This window comes from Chenopodium album, chromosome 26, assembly GCF_948465745.1.
Source record: "Chenopodium album chromosome 26, dcCheAlbu1.1, whole genome shotgun sequence".
Lineage (NCBI taxonomy): Eukaryota > Viridiplantae > Streptophyta > Magnoliopsida > Caryophyllales > Amaranthaceae > Chenopodium > Chenopodium album.
The window spans coordinates 9271790-9296437 of record NC_137859.1 but is presented as its reverse complement, the minus strand read 5'-3'; the positions used below and the strand labels follow the sequence as shown (position 1 = coordinate 9296437).

General features: G+C 34.9%; 2 protein-coding genes across 4 annotated transcripts; both read left to right on the top strand.

Moving 5' to 3' along the window:
• Positions 1-992: 992 nt before the first annotated feature.
• LOC145616769 (WAT1-related protein At1g25270-like) lies at positions 993-1924 on the top strand. Its single transcript, XM_081671498.1, has 4 exons — positions 993-1175; positions 1281-1439; positions 1574-1725; positions 1819-1924. Exons 1-4 carry the CDS (start codon positions 993-995, stop codon positions 1922-1924), a joined length of 600 nt encoding a protein of 199 aa, XP_081527624.1.
• A 7584-nt stretch (positions 1925-9508) lies between these two features.
• LOC145618056 (FHA domain-containing protein FHA2-like) lies at positions 9509-23948 on the top strand. 3 transcript variants are annotated; one of them, XM_081672836.1, is made up of 3 exons: positions 9509-10252; positions 19994-20151; positions 23193-23948. In XM_081672836.1, the coding sequence occupies exons 1-3, from the start codon at positions 9574-9576 to the stop codon at positions 23394-23396; spliced, it is 1041 nt and encodes a 346-aa protein (XP_081528962.1). In that variant the 5' UTR covers positions 9509-9573; the 3' UTR covers positions 23397-23948. The 3 variants fall into 3 exon arrangements, with proteins under 3 accessions (XP_081528962.1, XP_081528961.1, XP_081528963.1); XM_081672835.1 differs by having other exon boundaries at positions 9509-10273; positions 23193-23946; XM_081672837.1 differs by lacking the exon at positions 23193-23948 and adding an exon at positions 22407-23081 and having other exon boundaries at positions 9509-10273.
• The last annotated feature ends 700 nt before the right edge of the window (positions 23949-24648 follow it).

Below are 24648 nucleotides of genomic sequence, written 5' to 3'. Positions count from 1 at the left end.
ATACAAAGATCCTAGGTAAATGATGTCTAGAGAATCATTACACGATCATTAATAGCAGCCTAGGGAATAATATATACATAGACTAATAGTTAATTCCCAGCCACCTTAACTCCAATGATCACCACGCACCCAACCCTCTTCCCCAGCGAACCCCCCTCCCTCACTGAACCCCACTCATCCAACCCCCTCCCTGGTGAACACCATGACGCGAGCCCCCCTCCCTTGACGATGTGAGCCCCACCACGACGTAGGGGTAGGGGCGTTTGTTAAGGCAAGGGAAGATGGGAGGTTATTAGGGGCTGGAAAAGGGAAGGGGGTGGGTTTTGAGTTGCTCGGGTGGGTTTCATGAAGGGGCTTTAATATGGGGGAAGGGGTAGGATCAGAGCTCGTGGAGGGTAACGTGGAGGTTTTTGGGGCTTGTGAAGGGGTGTAATTTTTTGAAATAATCCCGCCCATATATTTATTTTAAAAAAGGTTGTCCAAGCCAATTCATTTAGCGGGTTAGGTTGGACGGGCTTAGTGAGTTGTCTTGTCCTTAATAACTTCTAAGTATATACCAGAAGCTGTATACTTAGGAGATGGTTAAAATAATCTATAATGAAATTACTCAAAACCTATGAATATAAAAATAATTATTAGGTTTTGTTTTGTTTTGTTTGATTTTTTCTAATGTTTGAAATACATAATTGTATAATTGAGATATTAAATAAATAGACAATGCATGAATACAAAACAAAAATTAGGGTTAAATTTTTGTCAAATACTTCTCTAATCTACAACACTGTATCAGTTACATCTCATATTGCTTTGACATCATTAGCTATGTGTTACTTATTACAATTAATTTGGAATCTTGTATCAATATTTTTATACAATAAAGCTTGTAAGTTTATTATTATGAGTTTCTTTTGATTAGGCGGGAGAATTTGAACATTCATAGTTGGCTTTGGAGATCTAAGTTAATAGGTGCGATTATATCCGTTGTTGGAGCTATGATCCTTGCCTTATGTAGCGGAATAGCTCTAGACTTTACACCACATGAGCTGCATGCACCCGAGGTTATCCACATATATCACAAGGGGCAAGAGCCACATGTTTTGAAATACCATGATTGTTTCGGTATCCTTGCAGCCATTGGTAGTTGTTTCTTTTTAGCGTTATCAAACATAATTGAGGTATAATAGTGTCTTATGCTTAGATGTAGTTAATTTTAACCCCTCTATAAATGGTAATTGTGTTTCTCACATGATTCAACATGTATTTTTCGATGAATATCGTAGGGAAAGTTATTGGAACGCTATCCAGATTCTGCGAGAGCTTTAGGACTAATTCTGGGAATCGGGGCGGTTCAATTTACTGTATATGCTGCAATTATGGATCAGAAGATGGAATATTGGCATATCGACTTCACCATTAAGAGCACTATGATGTTCTACTTAGTAAGATTTTAAATTTGATTCTTTTTTAAAATTTAAGTTACTAAATATGTTAATTTGATTTCTTAAAAAAAAAAAAAAAAAAATAACCTTTTTTATGATTAATCATCTAATTTAAATGTTTTTTTACTTTTCAGGCGATTATTTCTTCCAGTTTGATGATGATTCCGACCACATGGTGCATTGCGGAAAATGTTTCTTTTTTTACCGCAATGTTTAACCCAATTGCACTCATCATAATCGCTATAGTTAACCCATCTATGTTGAACGAGGACCTACATTTAGGAAGGTACATAGCTTTATAGCGTTTTTAGATTATATAAATTAAAAATTAAAAAAAAAAAAACAAATTTCTCATAATATTACGTTCATGTTTTTGCAGCTTGATAGGACTCATTGTAATCATCATCGGATTCTATCTTGTGATTTGGGGTAAGAAAGTTGATAACAATACTTCCCCACAAGATGAAGATGAGGAGAGGGCGTAAAAAAACATCATTTGTTTCGTGATATTTCAAGCCATTCCGAGTGTTGTGGGTGGCAAATAGGTTGTACTCTTTTCATGCTTTGCAATATTTAAGACATGGTAGAAGACTAGTAGTTCGACTATGTATGTGATCTACCCTAACTCTACTATAAGCATATGAATTGTATTTGGTGGTTTGTTGGTTGATCAAGTATATATCACTTGTATTAAGAAATCTGTACTAGACTTTGTAGGTACTAGATAGTAGTGACGTAGTGTAGTACTTTGTATGAAACGCAAGATACCTAGATAATTGTTACTTACACAAACATTGAGATATGTTCATTTATCTATGCTTTATTATTAAGCTCGGCTATTACTTACTTTAAACATTTTCCTACCAAATTATCCTTTAATTTTTCAAACTTGGTAGTTGAAGACGAGGTGGAGCCACATAATCGCAACACAATTATCATATTCGAAGACATTTTCTTCTGAAATTCATTAACAACATCATTGAAATTAGTTTAATTTTAACACAATTATCATATTCTAAGCCTAATTTTACTATCCAATTACAATTTCAAAAAAGCCCCAATTAATTTTGACTACCAAGAACCCTAATTTTTTTCCTTTGAATTTGGGGTTCATTTAATAAGTCATGTGCAATTTCAGTTACGCTAAACAATTGGAACATAATCACGATAAGAATTGCAAAAAAATACAAAATACATCATGGTCTGTTTGGGAATTGTCATTTCATTTCAAATCTTGGAATTGTCCCAATTAAGCTGTTTGGAAACTCAAAGCATTTGGAATTGAAATTGAATCAATTCCACATACTTATCAAAAATAGCTAACACCAAAGAATTTGAAATCCATCTTAAAAGTATGTCATTTCAATTCCAAGTGATGTCTATCTATTCACCTTCAACTTCTTCCTCTCCTCCATTTTTACCAGGTAAGCTATTCACATACTCTCTCTCCTCTCTTCTACCATATGAACGATCTCCTTCATAGCTCCATCGCTTGATCGCTTCAACCTTCGATGTCGGAAGAAACTAGGATTTCCACTTTCCGAAGAAGCAATGATGAGATGAACCTTAACCTTAATTTCACCGAAGAAGACGACAGTGACATACACATTCAGGAACAAGGAGAGATTGTTGAATCTCTTATTGGAGATGAAATTAAATTGGATTTTCAATTTTTTTATTGGAGTTCAATTGAAATGGATTTTCAATTTTTTTATTTTTACAATTAAAAATAAAATAAAATAATAGTACAACACTTTGTCGCCATTATTGAAGTGCCATTGGAGCTCTCAGTGTTGCATTCGAGTTTGTATTTTCGATCGCCATTGTTGAACTGTCGTTGGAGTTCTCGAAAGGGACGGCAATGTTGTTATCATTTAATTTTGTTTTTTTATTTATTATTATTTTATAAAAAATCAATTGAGAATCCAATTGTGAAATTAATACTCAAGTCTATCCAAACAATATAATGAATTTGAAATTCTAGAATTAAAATTCCAGCAATTTCCCAAACAACATATTTGGAATTAAAATACTAGAATTTCAAATCCAAGAATTGAAATGAATAATTTGAAATCAAATATTGATTCCCAAACACTGCCTCATGGAATTTGCGTACCTTCTTCTTATTTCTTGTTGAACAACCGACTTGATTCAAAGACCACAAATCTGGACGAATTTGATGTATGATAGTTAGGGATCCATCAAATTTAAGGATTTGGGAAGAAAATCGCATAAAACAAGCTCAATTACACCTTGATTTTGTAGAAAGGAAGAAGGTGGGTTGAAATAGAAAAGGAAATCGAGAGAAATTGGAGAAATTTTTAAAAAAGTATCCATTATTGTGGGCCCCACAGTCAGTTTCTGTCACCGGAGATAGGATTAGGTGGTAAAACAATTTATTTTTTTATGTGGTGGTAAAATAAATCTTATTTTTTTTTGGAGGTGGTAAATTCAATTAAGTGGTTATTTGAAGGTGGTAAAAGTCAAAATCTCCTTATATTAATAATTATGTTATAATTAACTTGATTTATCAATTATTTTTGACTAGTTCTTGAAATTTAACATGACTAGTTCTTGAAATTTAACACGCTTGACATAAGTAACCATAGATATGTAACGACAACTTAATTAATAATTTGTCTTTAATTTCATATATAAGAAGATTGCAGGGGTAGAGGAGAGTAGCAAAAACAAATCGGTACACAACAACTACACAAAGACTAATGCCTTGATTTTCTTGGTACTTGTATGTATTGTAAACCAAGCCTAAGTTTAATTGGGCGATTACCATGATTACCGTCACAATAATGTTCTTTCAACTCTACATTATTGTCCTCTTAAACCCTACTTAAATTCACATACCTGATCAGTTGTATGTAATAACTTAAAACTTTACAAAAACCTTAAGAAAGGAGGAAGAAAACAGTTCATAGTTTGATAAAATTGTGTTGATGTGTTACATGCATCTTGTCTTTCCGAGTATTTAAATTGATTTTACTGAATAGAATTGAAACAAGGTACAACACTCTTTAGCTCAAACTAGTAGGAAGTTTTCTAATTTAAAGATTTTATTTCATTTCACGCATAAGTATGAGATAATATAAAAATTAAAAATTATGAGTAATCTAACATATACTCCATATCAATTCACATGATATTTTCATGTATACAATATAATATATATTTCACGTAATTTGTTAATTTATAAATGATTTTAATTATTTAAAAAAATAATAAATTCGTCGTTGTTTGGTTCTTAACCTTCCATACAGTTTATAATGTATACATGTCTTTTTGTCCTGCCTAAATTTTAGATATAAACATTAATAGAATCATTATTATTAATTAAATTTTAACATTCACACACAAGTATGAGACATGGTAGCAGTTTGCTCTTTATAGCTTTTGCCTATCTCTTCTATTCTTAGTTTCTCACACTAGATATATCCGTATATTCCATGGCACTACGAAATAGAGATACAATTTTTTTTTTCAATATCCCAAAACAAAGTGAAATGAATGACGACCATTTTCATTTCTTGTTTACCGATAAACACAACCACCATGACTTTGCATTCATTTGTGGTTGTACATTTGGAAAAGTTCTTTCTCGAACATGTGTTTGTTTTGCTTTTCTCTTGATTTCTTTTCATGCTTTGCCTTGTTTGTATTATTATGAGAGTTATGGGTTAAACTCTTAGGATACCCTTACGAGAGCATCACTCGTCCTCTAGGGCGATCTAGGGGTTTAAATGGCTTGTCTTTAGTTGCTAAAATTGACCGTGATTCCTACGAAAGTGAGTTAGTGTATATTCTCATTAACATATCGGCTTTCGTCGCCATGACATGTAATTACCACTGGTCACCCAACTTGCACCACCTTGGGCCGCCATTTTTTCCCTAATATCTCGGAGCTTGGTAAAGGGTGGTACATACAAGTGCAATTGCTTTGACATTAAGTTCTCACTCGGATCAAATTGCATTTGGCCTGGGTAAGTTTACTAGCTAAAATGAATTTAAAGCTTTTAATAATTTTCATGTTTACTAGCTAATTCTATGTGTCCAACATATATGGCTTAAATAATAATCTTAAAATGCACTGCTACGTATTATAATTTTGTACATGTTTATTAAAATCTACTAATGTTATAAGGTATGAGTACTATTATTTCACGAATGATAGATCTTAATTTTGATGATAAATTTTCTAGGATATTTTAAAGAGTTTCTAAATCTAAAGCTAAAAAGTATTACTTTAAAAAGGATGATAGTAATTTAGCTAAGTTTGAAATGGATATATTGCCTTTAAGTTAATATTTTAGCTTGCGTATTTTCAAAACTTAGCCCCCATACCATTTAGTTTAAGATCCGCCATTGTGTATTATATACTATATGGTATATTAATTTCATATTGTAATTTGAATTATCATGTCGTAAGTGATTGATTGTTCTAAGCTACTAGAGTAGCTAGGCTAATGTACAGGATATCAGAACATTGTAGTCTTCCAAGCAATGTTGATCTTTGGTGTAGATTTCCGTAAGATCAGTACGTTGGGGGTAGAGGTCAGAACTATGTTCAGTGACCAATCCCTGCAAACAAGAAAGACAATGTCGCTGATTAAGTTACCAAGCTCATATTTGATCCATGTATACTGCTGGATCATTGATCATGATTTTAAAGCTTAAGCATTCATTTCTAATTTTCTAGTTCGATCGAGAAAATAAGATGCTCCTTTCCCATGTCGTAAAAAGCCCTTCACGAGTAGTTAGTAATTATATATGCATGCTGATGAGGCTTCAATAATCTTGAAATTGGCAGGTAGCTTGATCACAATTCACAAACTAGTAGTGTATTATTAAACCCTTCAAATCTTATTTTATTTGGGTAACTTTACTAAAGTGCATTTGCTTTACTAAACCCTTTGAATCTAATTGCACTTGGTTAAGTTAGGTTGATTTTTTTAAAAAAAAATTAGGATAAAAAATGGGCAAAAAGAAACATTCTTTACATAATTTGCAATACATTATACAAAAAGAATCCATAATTCTACTACATTTAAATTTATTATATTCAAAACTATCAAAATATTATTATGTTACAAATGGGAATGAAAATAGCTCCAAACATATAAATGCAAAACTATCAAAATAACAAATCACTATTTTGTAAAATTAAACAATTCTAAATTATTATTATTGATATTTTCTTCCTCATTCTCAATATTTTTATTTCTTTTAATGCTTCTTACAGGCAAAAAAATCTTCAAAATATAATTTTACAAATCTTCCTTATTAACTAATAGTACAAATTTGTCTTACACAAATTAATAAAATTTATTTCTCATACATTTCAATCTTTCAATATTATTTTACAATTATCATATTTTCATAACACATCAATCGTTACATACTTACATCATTTGTTTTCAAAAAAAAAAAAATACTTACATCATTTTATATCTAACAAATCTTTTATAATCCATTATTTTGATCAAAATTTGTCAATAATATTTTAGATATTTTTTTTGTTTATAGAAACTAATTATAATGATGATTTAATAATGGCTATTAAAATTACCGTGCATGGCACGAGAAACTGACCTAGTAGGCATTTTATAAGTCCATTTTTGCAAGAAACAACCTTTTAAAAATTTTCAAGTAAATTCATACCTTTAACTAGTAATTTTCTTTTGCGAGATGAATCCTTAACTTGTATTCCGACCATTAACAAATTTTCCGGCGCTGATTGGAATGTACAGGTCACATGCTTCTTCTTGTTTATCCTATTTCTTCTTTGCTTTCTTCCATTTCTTCTTTGAATTTCACTGTTGATTGAATTTGTGAATCAGATAAGGGACGAAAAACATTTAAATAAAGAAAGAAGGTGTGTATAGAGCAAAAAAAAAGAAGCATGTGAATTGCACGCTAAAGTCAACGCCGAAACGCGTTGGTCAAACGCCAAAATACAAGTTAATTTAAGGTTTCATCTTGCAGGAAAAAAAATTGTTTAAGGTTTAAATTTGCTAGAAATTTTTATAAGATTGTTTCTCGTAAAAACTAATTTTGCCAAATTTACCTTAAATAAAAATTTACATTAATTAGAGCACCAAAAATTTGCCAAATTTTGAAATAGTAAAAACATAGGTGACCTGCACCTAGCCATCGACTCACTCACAACCCAACATTTTGGTTAATGGTCAAGCACCTAAATACTCAAATCTGAAACCAACCCAACTTAAAATCGACGGGAGACTTTATGAATGTTTTTTTTTTTGGTGGTATTATACTCAAACCTGAAACTAACCAAACTCAAAAATAACTATCAATTGAGATATCTTTGTCAAAACTTCCCCTTAAAACTAATACTCAATGCGGAGACTTCATGATTTTTTTTTTGGACAAACCCGAAACTAAATACTCAAAACCGAAACTAGCCCAACTTAAAATTAGTGATCAATTAGACTTTATGATTATGAATATTTAAACCCAAAAGTCCGAAACTAATGCAACTTAAAATTAGTTATCAGCTTATTAATGCCCGAGCCATACTCGGATTTTTCGAAATACGTAGTTGGAATATTTTTATGCATAATATGGTAAATATATTTTGTATGTTGATTTACTTAGTTCTTTTTTTTTTATTCGGTCAAATTGAACATAGGATTATATATGTTAAAATTGAAAATTTCTAGCCTATCTTTTACCCTTATAAAATTAACGTTTAGTTATTGATCACTCTTAAATTTCAAGCTTTATAACTAACTTGAAATTATTTATTTTTTAATGAAAAAAACCCAAAAAAAAAAAAAACAATGTTTTTAGGGGAAATTTTTTTTATGTGGTGTTGATATGTGTAATCTAAGAATATTCCTGAGGATTACTTTAGTATAATATATAAACTAGTGTGCGGTCCGGGCGTTGCACCGGGTTACCACTTTGATTAAATTGTTTATATATGAAATATGTTATCATCCATTATGTATGTTATGTATAAATGTTAAACATAATGTTACTAATTAACAAAGAGTATAAAAAGCAATTTTTAATACTATATTGTTTGAGAAATGTTGGTTTTATTCCTCTTAATTTTTTTCAAACTGCTTATCCAGTTTTTTTCTTAGGGCCTGTTCACATTTACTGAACTGAGTTGAACTGAACTGAACTAATTGGAGCTTAACTGAACTGAATTGAATTGATTAGAGCTGAACTGAACTGAATTGAGCTGAAATAAATATTTTATGAGAGAGGGAAATTAAGAGCTGAACTGAACTGAATTGATTGGAGCTGAACTGAACTGAACACTGAAATTAAGTAAATGTGAACAGACCCTTAATTGGTGTGTGTCATTTATAGTTATATTTATTTGTGTATATGACATGAATTATTATTAGCTAATATGGTAAAGAGTTAGACCTTGTATCCTCAAGGTAGGTTTAGTGTTCAAAACCCATCAAATGCTTTTTTTTTTTGTCAATTTTGAAGGGGCTTCCATCGGATTTCACCGGTGGAAAGCCCCAATCTTTATTTTCTTGTAAGTTTTTAAAATTTGTTTCTTAAGTTACAATAATGCCTCCCTCGAAAGAAAGAGTTTATCTCCTTCGAAAGACAAAAGGTTTTTTCGATCTCCTTCGAAAGACAAGGCTTTTCGGACTCTTTCGAAAGACAAGGTTTTATTTGTCTTTAACTTGGTCTCTGGTTGTGCGGCGCTACTATTGATTATGGCTCGGATTTGGGTTGCGGAATCAACACAAGAATTTTCTTTCTCACAAAATTGCGAAGCGGCGACGGATCCACTCAAAAAGTTGTATGAGACGATGAACCGAGAATGTGCTGAATTGTTATATTTATGTATTTGGATTCTTAGCCCTCCCTGATTAATTCTCGTTTGATTTTGTTAAATTTGTTTTCATTATCGTTAATTGTGAATTGTAGATGCCATGTGGCTATCATGAAAAAAAAAAACTAATGATCAAATGTCAATTCAAAGACTTTATGAATTATTTATTTATTTTTTGGTGGTGTTATAAAAGTGAAAGTAATAAATCAATTGAGATATCTGTGTCAAAAATTTCCCATTGATCGATCCTTATTCTCTCTTTCCCCATCACCCCCAAACCCCTCACTCATCTCATCAATGACGCACACCGCCGTAGCCACCGCTGGCGGCGGCGGCGGAAGCGACGTCGAAGCAGGCTTCGCAAAGCTACAAGGCGAAGATTTCGAGTACTATATGCAAACCTACTCCATCATCCTCGGCAGAAACTCGAAGAAATCCACCGTCGACGTCGATTTAGCCTCCTTAGGCGGCGGAATGAACATCTCTCGCCACCACGCTAGAATCTTCTACGACTTCCAACGGCGTCGTTTTGCCCTAGAAGTTCTCGGCAAAAATGGGTGTCTTGTTGAAGGGGTTCTTCATCTTCCTGGTAATGCTCCGGTGAAGCTTGACTCGCAGGATCTTCTTCAGATCGGTGATAAGGAATTCTACTTTTTGTTGCCTGTTAGGAATATTCTTGGTGGGTCCGCTGCTCCACGTCATCATGTGTATAATAGCCCTCTTCCGCCGCCGGCTGTTCCGGCGAGGAATTCTGGGTATGGTGCTGGTGGTGGTGGTGGAGGTGGGGGGAGTCGGAAGGGGAGGATGAAGGAGTATTTTGCGGCGGGTGCGGCGGCGGATGAGTATGAGGAGGAGGATGGTGGAGGGAGAGAGGAGGGTGTTGGGTTGTCGAAGAAGATAAGGAGGTATGGTGATGGTAGCGGAGGCGGGGGCGGGCATGATAATTATGGGTATGGTGGTGGTAGTGGTGGCAAAGGTGGGCTTTCTGGAACCCTTGGTCAGTAATTTGTTCCCCTTCCTTTGTATTTGAATAAGAATGGTTGATTATGCAAATTTACTGCAACTTTTATTGGACTTGATTGTTTAAATGATTGGTTTTATTGATGTGATTGTATGAAATTGAAATTGAAATTGAAATTGGAATTGATGGAATTGCTAATGATGGGATGTTATTGGTGTTGTATGATTTAATTTGATTTTTAGTTGAATGATTATGTTTATGTAGTTGCTGAGGTTTCTTCTATGGTGAATGTATGCTGAATTACTGATAAGTTAAGGATGAATGGGTTTCATTGCACTAGCGAGAGTGTAAAGGTTGTGACTTGTGAGTCTAGAAAGTCGAGGAAGGGTCTAATTAAGTGTTGTATTGGGCTTTGACTAGGAAGGGCATGGAATGTCTGTTGCAAAGAGGATTAGGAGTTTATTTAACTTGATATTGGGTTGTTGGGTTAGGGTTATTAAGTCGAGAAGAAGTTGTGATGAAGGCAATGAATGGAATGATTTAGCAGTCCCTACATAATTCATCTTGTGTCTTATTTGTTTTTAGGCTGGACTATGTGGTGGATGTTGGGTCTGTGCTATGCTGTTGTGATGGTATATGTTTGAGAGATCTATGATTCTCTTTTGTGTATATAGGATGCATTGCGTCTAGTAATTGACCACATTTCATATCTTCGGTTGTGTACAGTTTGTTGATGATCACTAGATTTTGAATTCTTTGGATTTAATTTTGTTGTGTGGATTATTAGTTATGTGCCAATTGTGCCTAGAATCACTTCTCAGTTTCTCTTGCCTTGTGTTTGACTTTGTTAAGCTCTACTTCGTCACCATGTCTGACTATTTTCTCTCTTTCGCCCTTCCCTTCTCATTCTCTTTCGTTGTATACTGTTGACAAATCTTCAAGCAGCATCTCTCTCCTGTATTCCTTTTGTGTCAATTGTGTTTTACCAGTTTCCCGCTTCTTATTTAGTTTCTTTTATCCCCTTTCCTATGTTCTTGGTCTCTCTTAGGTAGCATGTGCTTCTTTGAGTTTCTTCTCTCCTTTCTTCTATCTTTGGCTGTTAGCATTGGATCTATACTCCATCTTCCATGTTGAGGTTATCAATAGAAGTCTAGTGTTTGCTTTAGATGTGAGAGTTGGTGCTTGGGGTCAAGAATCTTAGATTGTGGCATATGACTATGGAGATGAATTGATTTGACAGTTTTAAACCTTGATTGTTAAAGTGGGGATTATTATCATGGTTTAGGATGACCCTTTTCATCATTCCTCATTAAAACACCAAATTTTCGGTAGTTAAAGTTGTGTCTCAGTTTCCCAGACCACCATGAACTCTAAATCTCGGTCAGCTATTTGACTTCATTTATTTGTTGCCGACTTGGTTGGAAGGAGTTAGGGTGCACAGGTACAAAGAGTAGAAGAGTGGGATCATGGAGAGGTTAACGAGGTAGAGGGAGACCGAAAATGACTTGGTTGGAAGTAGTTAGGAAGGATATGAAGCACATGGATTTGCAGGAAGATTTTTGTGGATTATACAGAATAATCACTTTTGGTTCATGAGCTGATCCCACTTATAGGATTAAAGCTTTGATTGATTGATTGACTGACTAACTTGTTGTCTACTTGCCTAGCTTTACTGATTTAGTCATGAGGTATATAAGATGTTAGCAATGTATTTTTTTGACCAATAATCTGCCATAGTATTTTATTGCCATTGCGGACGACACCCATGTTTTTAGCATCTTTTGTCATGTCTCGAAATTGCCTCAGTCAGTTTTAACTTGTGTCTATGGGACTTTGTGATTCCGGCTGTAATTCCATCTGATACTGGATCAGAGATAAGAATTCGTGGAGTGTTTGGCTAGGTGTTCCCAACCATTGTATCTTGATTTTTGTATTTTGAGAGCTAGTATCCTGACATTTTCTGATTCCCTAAACATGTATATTCTCATAGAACCACGACATTGTTTAAATTGCTTTGAACATTGACAATTTTTGTTTTCACTTAAGCTGCATTTCTTATCTATTGTAGTAGCGCTGCGCTGCACCTTTTTTCTTTATTAAAGTCTACCTGATCTTTTGTTTTTGAAGAAGACATACTGTGGAATACTTCCACCTAGGTTCATTGCCTTTTTATGTCAATCCTTTTCTTATTCCTTTTAGAAATTGTATATCTGGACTCTAGTGTATATAAAACCTTCTATGTACTTTGCCTGTAGAAGGAAGTAGTGGTGAATTGTGATGGTTGACTATAAGAGCTTATGAAGTTTTTATAGGTGTACTCTTTTTATATAAAGTTGAGGTTTGACTTGACCCGGACATCTTGAATCTTTTGCTTATTGACTAGAACATTCAACCTTAATCTGGTGTGTTGGAAAGTTCTATGTAGTTTCATGTCAATGTTTACCAAATTATTCAGGATTTTAAATAAAAAATGTCTGAATTTATCTTTATGAGTTTGCTGTCTATATGGACCACTAATGGAAATGGTGGTATTGTGTGACTAGTGCCGTAGTGCGCTTTGCTTTTGAGTTGAGTTTTCGAGAAAAATCATTTATTATACCTTTTATAAAGTCTAAAAATTTATTGTCCTGCCCTATTTTTCTTAGCCTTCATATTAATTTATATTATATTAACTTTGAACTTACTTTAACTTATTAGACCTTATTAAAACTTAATTGAATTTAATTTGTTCTTGGTTAACTGGTACCCTTATCAACCCTTATTAGAACTTTTTTTTCCTACTGAACTTATGAGATTTGAAATAATTTAAGGTGAACAAAAAAGGGCCTAAATCTTTACGACTTTTATACATTAAAAAAATTTCTTACAACATGGACAATAAGCTGGAAATATTTTTGCTCTATATTGTTGTATAGGATAAATTAATCAACATTTATGCGTATAGGAAATGAATATTGCCCTAACCTTGAATGAAAAAAATCTGACGTACACCAAGATGTGTGATATAATGAAGACTAAAAGCTGCTCTTTGACTTGCTGGTTTTGTGTAAAAAAAAAAAAAAAAAAAAAAAGACTTGCTGGTTTAGGTTGAAACTAGTAATTGGAAGGTTTGGTCTATCTTGGATATTTTTGGCAGTATTTTTATGCAAATGTATACAAAATAACACTATCTAGTAGATTTTCTTAATGTTTATTTTCTAAATATGTAATTTTATCAATGCCCAATAAAAGATACTTTGTATATCTTTTGATAAGTGATCAGAGATTTAAAGTTCTAGTCAAATCTGATTTTGACAAAAAATTGTAATAAGGTTTTGAAATAATTGAAAGAACAAGCTTTAAATGAAATTGACACAAAAATTTTGGCCCACACCTATGTAGAAGCCAAAGAGTATCTATTAACAAGTACAAGTGAACATACTGAACTGATTTGCTCAGGTCCATGAATTACAGTCCTTCTAATTTATGAATTTGTCACAGCTGTTACTTGTAATCTTTTATTTTTTTTTTATTTAAATTTTTTTTCCCCCCCACAAATCTTTTACTTCCTCTGATGTTTTACTTGCAACATATGTCTTCGGCACATATTTTAAGGAAGATATTAGAGGTGATATTAAATCACATTCAGAAAGAAGGGTTGGATCATTAAGTTTTTAAGTTAATTTATTTAAGTTTTCCATTGACCTTCTATAATTCCTTACATAAAGTCATAAACTATGTGTCACGAGGGTATTTTGCAAGTAAGAAAATATGGAGGAAGTATTTATATAACCTAAATATTTTTCTTTTTCACAAAATCAACAGTATCATCTTTTTTGTGTGTCAATAGTTCAATACTATATACTTTTTCCGTTTTATTTGCATCACTTTCTGAAAACGGAAGTTTTAAATTAGATGCATCACTTTCCTTTTTAGTTAATAAACTCTTTATTTCTCTCCTATCACACGAGTCCATTTTTTATTCTCTCTATTTTTCTCATCTCCAAAAGTTGCCTAGGAATCCGCAATTTGCAAAGTGATGCAACTAAAAAATACAGTGGAAATATATGAACTTGCATCATTGATTAATAGAGTTTTTAAACATAGATGTATATTGGAAATGAAATGCAGAATGACGCATTAACATGTCAATGTGTCATATCAATCAATCAATCAAAGCCTTAATCCCAAAAGTGGGGTCGGCTAACATGAACCAAATTTGATTATTCCGTGTAGTCATCAACATAAATCTTTCTCCTCCATCCCTTACGATCCAAAACTTCATCCTCACGTAAATCCATGCACTTCATATCCTTCCTCACTCCTTCCAACCAAGTCATCTTTGGTCTCCCTCTTCCTCGTTTAATCCCTCCATGGTCCCACTCTTCCACTCTTCGCACCGGTGCACCCTCGGGTCTCCGTCTTACATGTCCAAACCAACGCAGCCGATTTTCCCTTAATTTATCTACAATGCCCGCCACACCTACTTTCTTGCGAATAACCTCATTTCTGATTCTATCTCTTAAAGTGTTTCCACACATCCACCTTAACATGCGCATTTCCGTAACCTCCATCTTTTTAATATGCTCTTTCTTAGAAGCCCAACATTCTGTACCATAGAGCAACACTGGTCTTATGGCAGTCCTGTAGAATTTTCCCTTCAACTTTAAGGGAATGCTGCGGTCGCATAACACTCCCGTGGCCGCTCTCCATTTAAGCCACCCTGACTTAATCCTGTGGGTCACGTCTTGATCAATGTCACCATTCTTCTGGATGATCGACCCTAGGTACTTAAAACATTCACTCATGGTCAAATCCTTTCCATCCAAACTCACCACTTCATTGCTTGTCCCCCTCTGAGTGCCAAAACGACATACCAAATATTCAGTCTTACTCCGACTTAGCTTAAACCCTCTAGATTCCAACCTTTGCCTCCATTGCTCCAACTTGACATTAACCCCATCCTTAGTCTCATCCACCAAAACGATATCATCTGCGAACAGCATACACCATGGAACCTCATCTTGAATTGGTCTAGTTAATTCATCTAGAACCGTTGCAAAAAGAAAAGGGCTTAATGCAGACCCTTGATGCAATCCGATTGTAATAGGGAAATCTTTTGTCAACCCTCCGCATGTCCTCACATTTGTTGACACATCCCGATACATATCCTTAACTAGGTCTACATACCTTCGTGGGATACCTTTCTTCAACATTGCCCACCAAAGTATCTCTCTTGGCACCTTGTCATATGCCTTCTCTAAATCAATAAAGACCATATGAAGATCTTTCTTCTTTACCCTATAAAACTCCATCATTTGTCTTATCAAATGGATTGCCTCCATAGTAGATCTCCCAGGCATAAAACCAAATTGGTTATCTGAAATGCTTGTGCATGCCCTCAACCTTTGTTCAATCACCCTTTCCCACAACTTCATAGTATGGCTCATAAGCTTAATTCCTCGATAGTTAGAACAATCTTGAGCGTCTCCTTTGTTTTTATAAACCGGGACCAAGGTGCTCTTCCTCCAATCTTGTGGGATCCTTGTAGCCGTCCATATCTTGTTGAAAAGGTTTGTTAACCAATCAATACCAATCTTACCCAAACACCTCCACACCTCTATCGGTACCCCATCAGGGCCAACCGCCTTCTTAGGTTTCATCTTCCTCAGTGCAATCTCCACCTCTACTCTCCTAATCCTTCGCACATACTCCATGTTGATTTCTTCATCACTCATAGAGGTATCTCCTATCACAACTCCATTACTTCCATTAAACAATTCATCGAAGTACCCCTTCCACCTATCCTTGATGTCCTCCTCTTGCACTAGGACCATTTGGTTCTTATCTTTGACACACTTCACCATGCCAATATCCTTCCTTGCCTCTTGTCTTCTCTTTGCCATCTTATAAATGATCCTTTCTCCCTCCTTGGAATCAAGCTTTTCATAAACCTCCTGATATGCCTTTTCTTTTGCTTGGCGAACAGCTGCCTTTGCCTTACTCTTAGCCTCCTTATACGCTGCAAAGGTTTCATCACTCCTACATTTTCCTAAGGCTTGATAGCATTCCCTTTTTTGCTTAATTACTGCTTTCACCTCTTCATTCCACCACGAAGTATCTCTCTGTACCGAAGTTCTTCCCCTTACTTCCCCTAAGACCTCTTTGGCCACTCTTAGGAAACAGTTCTTCATTCGTAACCAGGTCATGTCCGGATCCACCTCTCCATCCCAATCCGCTTCTTCAATTACCTTTTCTGTAAAAACCTTAGCTTTTGCATCCCTTAGGGTCCACCATCTTATCCTTGGTTCTTCTTGTCTAACTTTTTTCTTCGCCTTCTCTTTCAGACGAATAGTCATTACCAATAGCCGGTGTTGGGTGACCACACTCTCCCCTGGGATAACCTTACAGTTTATGCAACTTTGTCTATCTATGCTCCTTGTGAGCAGGAAGTCTATTTGAGTTGCATTTGCTCCATTCCGAAAAGTTATCAAGTGTGAATCCCTCTTCTTAAACCAAGTATTAGCCAAAATTAAATCATATGATTGGGCAAAATCCATAATAGCTTCACCACCGGCGTCCCTCTGCCCATACCCAAAGCCTCCATGGACACTCTCATAGCCATCTCGGCTCGCCCCAACGTGCCCATTTAGATCCCCTCCAATATATAACTTCTCTGAGTGGTGGACACCCTGCACCACCTCGTCTAGGTCCTCCCAAAATTGTCGTTTCTCTTCTGCATCTAAACCCACTTGGGGAGAATATGCCATAATATACTCTTCGGGGATCAGAAGACATGCTGGGGTAGCATGCTGATTACAGTTATTTCGTCAAGTTCTTGACCCTGTAGTGCACTAAGGTGGTCATTATTATAGATGAATAATATACATAAAAGAGCCAAAGCAATCTGAGGTATGTGGTGGAGCTACATTGCTTACACTCCTTCATCCTTACTTGTAAAACATTTCAGGATAAGACATAAGGGGAGATAGGTTTGCAGAATTAAAGTCCATTTACATGTAAAGATCTAAAATTTTCAAGTTGATTTCTTGTTAGCAAATTTGGACATTGGAATCAGCAATTTTTTTCTTTTCTTTTTTTTTTTCTTTTTTTTTTTCCTTTTTTTTTTTTGGGAATACTCCTACTGTCCTACTCAACTTTAAAGGTCTGAATCCCATACCTATTTGATCAAATGCTTTTATTGATTTTGATACTTTTGCTTGGCTTCAAAAGTTCAAAGTGTTAGGATTAGCAAAAATGAAACACTATAGGATAATAGGAAACTAAATACTATGTATATTACTTGTAATCCTATCCCTTCTCCATAAAAAATATAAAAAGAATAAAATTCTAAACTAGATATAGAAAACATAGGGATAATGGAAAACTAAATAATATCTCAGTCTAGCTATAATTAATCAAGAACTTTAATGCCAGAGTCCTAAACCGATTGTACGATGATTTGGAAACAACTAGACAAATTTGTGCAAATTGGCTAGCATGCTCCTAGTAGCTTCCTGCAGGCTTCTGCCTCCTATCTCTATGAACATGTACAAGAGTGCACGGATGTGCAGCCTGTAATGTGCCTTTTATTGGTCAATGTTATTCTTTCACAACCTAAACCTGGAGCTCACCTCATGTCTTTGGCCTCCACTAACTGTGTTGGACTTTTGGCTTGTCATGTTAAACACAAATGGTCTAAAATCTCACACTTATTCCAATGTTGGCTACAAACCTTGTGAACATGTCTAATTGATTATGTGAGCTATAAGAATGACTATAAACCATGAAGGGCATGAACCATGGCCACTTGTGCTTGATGACCCTTAAAAGAGAGTTTAGATGTACGATCAGAATTTTTTTTCTTCAAAAAAGAAAACTCTTATTTTTTAGACAGAAAAAGCTATTGAAAAAATTTCAAGGATTGCCTTGGGGCTTTTGTTAGCCATAAAGATGGATACTACATTACTACATTGTGGATCATTAGCTTGTACAAATGACAGTCACTTTTTGGATGATGTAAGAGAGGAGCATGAGCATTTGGCTTTTAAGATTCACCCCTCCCCCTCCCCCCCCCCCCCCCCCACCCCCACCCCCCCCCCCCCACCCCCACCCCCACTTCCACTTCCAACTTTTTATCTCTATTATATAAGCCAAGACATAGGGTTGTGGTGTCCCCTATGTGAAGACCAAAATGCCCCTCTTGCTAAAATAAAGAAAGTAGTATTAATATTGAGCTTCATATGCATCAGCACAAAAAATATTAATTATGATCACTCACTACCATATTGTTAATTGGGATACCAAGCTCAACTACCTACCTTCACCCTTCGATAATTTACGAATTATTTTATCTAATATAGTAACTTATGTATTTTTTCCTCATAGTATTCATGTCTATGGAGTAAAATCAAACAAGTATTAGATACTTATTATCAATACAGTAAATATTAAAATTATCAAGTTATTGCGCGCATTGTGTGCATATAGTTTATGATTTGAATACACACATTGAAACAAATCTCCCCCCAAAAGTATATATTACTAAAAGTATAGTCTATACTATTGAAGACCTACAAATAACTGAATTAGTGTTACCTAATTTGCTAGTATGCAATTTAATATGGAATGCAATTTCCTACGTATTTTGGTAAGTTGGGCCAAATATTACCAATACGCATAATCCACCTTATCCGGTTTCACACTTCACAAGGGGTAGGGGCAATTTAGGTAAAACAGCTTCAAATTGTATGTTTTAAATAAAAATCTGACCTATTATGTTTTTATCTTCCTAAATGCTTAAATAACAGAAGTGAATATGATCCGTGTAGTAATTGTGATTTGTGATGCAGCTTTTGGAAAATAAAACTTGCTTAACCATTAAATATTTATTTAACCTTCTTGGAATCCATACTTAATAAGATTCTTGTAGGATCCACACATATATGGATATAACAAACACACTTCCAAAAGAGAAAGATTATGGATATGGGAGGACTGTCTGGGCTTGTGTCGATGTGTCTAGAGCAGGGTCCCTATGTCTTGAACTTTTTTGTTCAAGGATTGGATTCTCGGATAGCACCTGTATAGGATCTTTATTTCCATGTCAAAGTAACATAGACTGTCAGAGCAACAACAGGACAGAGCCTAGTTTGAAATGAGGACTGTTCCATTGTTATCTCTACCATATTAGTTGGTACATTATAAGTTCTGTCAAATGATTATGAATTAAAATCGGCTGTTGTCTTAGGAGGCTACTTTGGACTCAACAGAATTTTGGTACCATGCATGTTACTGTTGTGTCCCTGAAAATATGTTGGATAATGTCTAAGATGCTTTAAGCTTATGTTATCATTCTATGGATACCCTGAAACCATGGTCATGTTAAATTAATGAGGTGTGGGATGGGCTGTAATAAATCTCGTATGCAAGTAGGATGCAGTATCTTTTGTTGAACTTTCCATTTTTGAGTGACTCTCTGATACTAGTGTTGTACATTTACTTGTTTCACTACCGTGCATCACTGCACCCTATCCATTTTTTCATATCTAGTTAGTCATTTTCCATCCAATCAATGAATCTTTGCTTTTTAGGAAGCTAGTATCCCATGTGAAACTTTGTGTTACTTATTGTATGGATCATCAGTGTTAAATATATGCAACTGATTCCACCTATTGGACATAGGCATTGTTTCATTTGATTTCTCTTCCATATGTTGTTTCTTTTATTTATCTCCTTGAAGTGTTTGTTTTATTACTGATGGTCTTTATATCACAGAAAAGAAATCTGATGGAAGATCAAGAGTTAATCCTGAAGCTGATAATCAACAACTAATGCAATTGGAAGAGAAAGATGTAGTATCATCTGTAGCTACAGTGTTGTCTGATCTGTGTGGTCCTGGTGAATGGATGCCCATGGAGAAACTTCATACTGAGGTTAGTTCTTGTACAAATATTGAAATACCTCATTGTTTGAATAATCAGTAAGTTTGAATGTTTTTATATTCTTAGGACTTATTGGATTCTTTTATCATAAATGTTTTTCTTTACTTGCTTTGTACTCAGCACAGTATCAATATGATATGCCAATGTAGGAAGTCAGAATTTTAAGGCCTCTGTTTTGGCAGAAAACCTTTTCCTAGAAAATGATATCTCCATTTTCCTTTGTTTGTTTTGTTATAGGGTGGAAAACAATTTTCTCATAGGTAGAAAGTTGCTTATTAAAGAAGGAAAACCATTTTCATTTGGAAAATTTAACAAGAATAATCCAACCTTTGCTATGTTCTCTCAAATAATCCAACCTTTCGATTAACCTTGAATAATCCTAAGTTTGCTATTTATTTTCTCTCAGCAACCCTAGCAGTCACCCTACCCTTTACAACCGGTTACCATCCACGTGGCATTTTCTAATTGGTCAATTTTTAAATTTTTAACTTAAAAACATTATTTTTAATTCTAAATTTTTTTTAAAAAAAATCTCTTCTTCCAGTCTTCCTCCATCCTGCTTGTTTCTCTCTCCTCTCCTGTCCTCCATTATCACCCACCAACACCACTCAACACACTATCCACAACCACCACCAACACCACCGCCTACAACCCACAACACAACCGCAATCAACATCCACAACATCAACCCACAACTTGCGACAGCGCCACTAACAACACCATAAGCAACTATCACCCGCAACACCAATTACCCACCTTGGTGCGCCAGAAGCCCGCTCACACCCACCCATGACAACCAACAAGAAAACAACCCCAACCCCTGCTTATTACTGCCCCATAATTGAAGGCATATGCCCCAATTCAGCCCCATATTCAATTGAGTGAGAGAGAGAAGAAAAGGAAATCAAATAAGATTGATGAGGGAGGTAGTAAGTGGAGTTGGATGAGGGAGGGGAGAGGGTGGCGGGAAGGTTCAGGGAGATGTGTTTGTGGTTTCGAGGTCTGGGAATGTGGGGCTGGTGGTTTTGGGGTATGGGTAGGGTTGGGCTGGTGGTTTCGGCTAAAGTGGGATTGGGTGGTTTCGAGCCTATGTAGGAATGGGGGAAGGGCTTCGGGTTTGGGTGGGGGTGAGGTAAGTGATGGCAGAGGTGGGGGTGGCTGAAAATTCAGGTAGACGGGTGGTAGTGATGGTGGCTGAAATTCTGAAATGGAGTTGAAGAGGGAAGAAGGAAGAAGGAAAAAGGAAGGGGAAAATTAAGAGGGGAAAAAGTTACATGAAGTTCAGGTAACTGGTCAAATAGGCTCGGTATGAGAAAATAAGTAGTAAACTTAGGATTATAAGTTAATTGAAAGGTTGGATTATCTAGGGAGAACGAGGCAAAGGTTGGATTATACTTGCTAAATTTTCCTTTTCATTTTGTTAAGAAGGCATGCTAGATTTTCCTCTTTACTCCACTTCACTATTTTCTCTCCTCTATCCTTCCCCTCCCTTATACTTCCATTTACTTTATTTTTCTTAAGTTTTCCTACATTTAAACAAACAAAGGAAAATCTTTTTCATAATTATGCTTTCTTTTGAAAACTGTTTTCTGTAGAATATCTCTAAAAAATGTTTTCCATCAAAACAAACGGAGCCTAAGATAATAAATGATTTTCTTTACTTGCATTTAGGTTCATTCTTGTGCATTTCTGCAGAATTGTAAATGGTGCAATAACATCTTGATTAACTTTTTTGGATGTCATATGTCTGCAGTGTACGAGTCTAGATGTATGTATATGGTCTAATGGATTACTTGAGCTAAGTATGTATTTCGTAAGTGGTAGGGCCAATCTTATGTTTCACAATCCAGTAAACCTTTTTTTTTTATTGGGAGTTGTCATTATGCAGTTTTTACACTAATACTTTTAAAACAATTCATAAACATCACTATCTTTCTTTGCTTCTTTCTCTTCAATAATGAGAAAAATGAATTTCTATATTTTATGTTACAATCTTAGATCACATTTATTATAAATTTTTATTAACCTTCAACCTCATGATCAGTAAACCCACTCACCATTTAGTATATTTTCATTTGCCAATTGCCACCACTAGTCAAAAAAGTCTACAAAGAACCTAGGCATTGCTCCAAAAAAAAAACACTAGTTTATCTAAATACTCATTGATTTCCTTATACTTGCAGTTCTTTCTCTCTCTTTTCTTTTGATGTCATTTTGATGAGCTATTTTGTCTGTGCACTTGGCAGAATTAATCTTTTTTCATACGGGGTACTTCTGTACGAATTAAGTCAGTGTCTTTCCATTGATCATCCTTGTTGCACCCCTGGTTCAAGCACTACTATTGACTTCAGTTGTTTAGTTTGACATGGGTCTCATCAGAAGTTCAATTATGACCAAGATAATAATCTCTACAATGTTTTTACTCTTCATAAATTATAAAATAAGCATAGCAGGGCTTATTAGTATGACTGTATGAGTAAACATTAGCCTGGCAGAATTCTTAAGTTTTGCAAACAAGAGAAGCAAAAAAGGATTAGAAGAAACGTCTTGTATTATATAATTTAAAATTTCAACGTCATAGCTGGATTTGAGAATTCTCAATGGCTCATAATACATGGGACTTGGCAGCTTTGATAAGCATTGCAAGCAAAGATGCAAGTGTTTGTGTGCGGGTGTGCATAGAGAGGGGCTTTGGGGGAGGTTTAGTCTGTGTATAAGCAGCAATTAGACATTTTGAGGGATATTTGCATAACTATTCTTAGGTTTCAAGCAATTGTTTTTTTTTTTTGGGTTGCTGATCATCATCTGATTCATCTCATATTGTCTTCTTCTCAAATTACCTTTCCCTCCCACCTCAGTCTTTTTCCTAATGATAGGAATTAGTATTTTACAGTTGTGCTGGAGTTTCAGTTATTTACTGTGTAGTAAATATGATTTCCATCCTGTATCATATATTTTTTTTGAAGTAGGTTATGGGCGTATGGCATATGTTGTTTGTTTGTCAAATTAATGTTGTGTACTATTTTATGCAGCTAATGGAGCAATATGGTAGTGTTTGGCATCATACCCGTGTAAGGAGGTATCTTACATCTGAGGACTTTACAAGTCCAGATTCTAAACCATGGGATGGCTTGCTGACGTTGCTGAGAAAATATCCAGAACATTTTGTCATCAATACGCGATCCAAGAACCGTGTAACATTGGAGTTTGTTTCTCTCGTTTCTCTTCTTTCCTGAGATTGTTTAGCATTAGGCAAATCCATGTGTATCCTAGTTAGATCCAAATTAGCTGGTTGGCTCATACATAAACCACGTACGCGAAAGTTGATAGTGTTTGTGTTTAAACTGCTTTCGCTGCTTTGGCTATGTTTGAGAACTGAGAATCTAGCCTTTCATCACCTGCAGCATTACCGCCAAGATACTTTGCTTAGTGTATAAAGAAGTTTCAGCAGGAAATGTCAAGTGACAGAAGCAACTGCTTGTGGTGGGATACAGTTTAATAGTTGCCAATTGGCTCTAATCAATTAATCAGAGTTAAGATTGCTAATTTATCATCAACATGTAAACTTGTAGGTTGTGTTGAAGTACAGTAATGCCCTTGGGTCGGGGGGTTGGGTCGGGGGCTAAATTACGATCATTCTTTTTTTGATTTAACTTGTTTTTCCTTCCGTCCCACTGTATTTCCTTAATTTAGATTTGGACCTGTATAATCCTGCTCAAAACAGGTAAGTTCATCTGTCAATCTTTCATTATTCTTTTAGCATCCATCGAAAGTCGAAGCCTCATTGAAAGGTTGAAACATACTGTATTCTCGTACGAGCGAGGAATGTTTACCTTTAAGTTTAATTTCAGCTTTAGTCACTTCAATTTGCTTAAATGTCATCATGAAATCCTCATTAAACCTGCATGAAAACCCCTTCAGTTTGATAAATTCTTGTGTTTAGTGAAGGAGCTGCAAAGCGAAAACAAAAGTTGCTCAAATTGACCATGCCAATTATTTCAGTTGCTTAAGAATTGATGGGCGGTATCATCAAATTGTTACAAAAACTATTATCATCACTTATGCAAGTCTTGCAAATTCTAGGGTTTCCTATATCATCAATTCATAACTGTGCATATCATATAATTAGTGTCATTGAGAATTAGGGGTTAAAATATGATAAGTATTGTTAACTATACATATCATATAATTTGTGTAATAAAATTTGTAATTTGTTTATAAACAAAACTTATTAAATCACTCAACTCTAATAATATAATTTTGTGAAATCGATTGAACGAATTGTCTTATGACTCAGTGGTTTTAAGATTCTTAACATGTTTTTTGTGTTTAAATTCTTGGATACTCTTTGGACTCTTCGAAGGTAAAGAAACAGCCCACATTTTCTAATTCTTTCAAAGAAGTAAAGTAGAACACTGATGGGCTACTATTTCTTGTAAACCAAAACTGATGATTTTTTTTTTTCGTTTTAGTGTAAGACAAAACCGG

Excerpts from the sequence above, each read along its gene's own strand:
- LOC145618056 (XM_081672835.1), top strand. The coding sequence starts at position 9,574 with ATGACGCACACCGCCGTAGCCACCGCTGGCGGCGGCGGCGGAAGCGAC. Across the intron at positions 10,274-19,993 it reads TGGGCTTTCTGGAACCCTTG|AAAAGAAATCTGATGGAAGA; the intron begins GTCAGTAATTTG and ends TTTATATCACAG. Across the intron at positions 20,152-23,192 it reads TGGAGAAACTTCATACTGAG|CTAATGGAGCAATATGGTAG; the intron begins GTTAGTTCTTGT and ends TATTTTATGCAG.
- LOC145616769 (XM_081671498.1), top strand. The coding sequence starts at position 993 with ATGATCCTTGCCTTATGTAGCGGAATAGCTCTAGACTTTACACCACAT. Across the intron at positions 1,176-1,280 it reads CGTTATCAAACATAATTGAG|GGAAAGTTATTGGAACGCTA; the intron begins GTATAATAGTGT and ends TGAATATCGTAG. Across the intron at positions 1,440-1,573 it reads GCACTATGATGTTCTACTTA|GCGATTATTTCTTCCAGTTT; the intron begins GTAAGATTTTAA and ends TTTACTTTTCAG.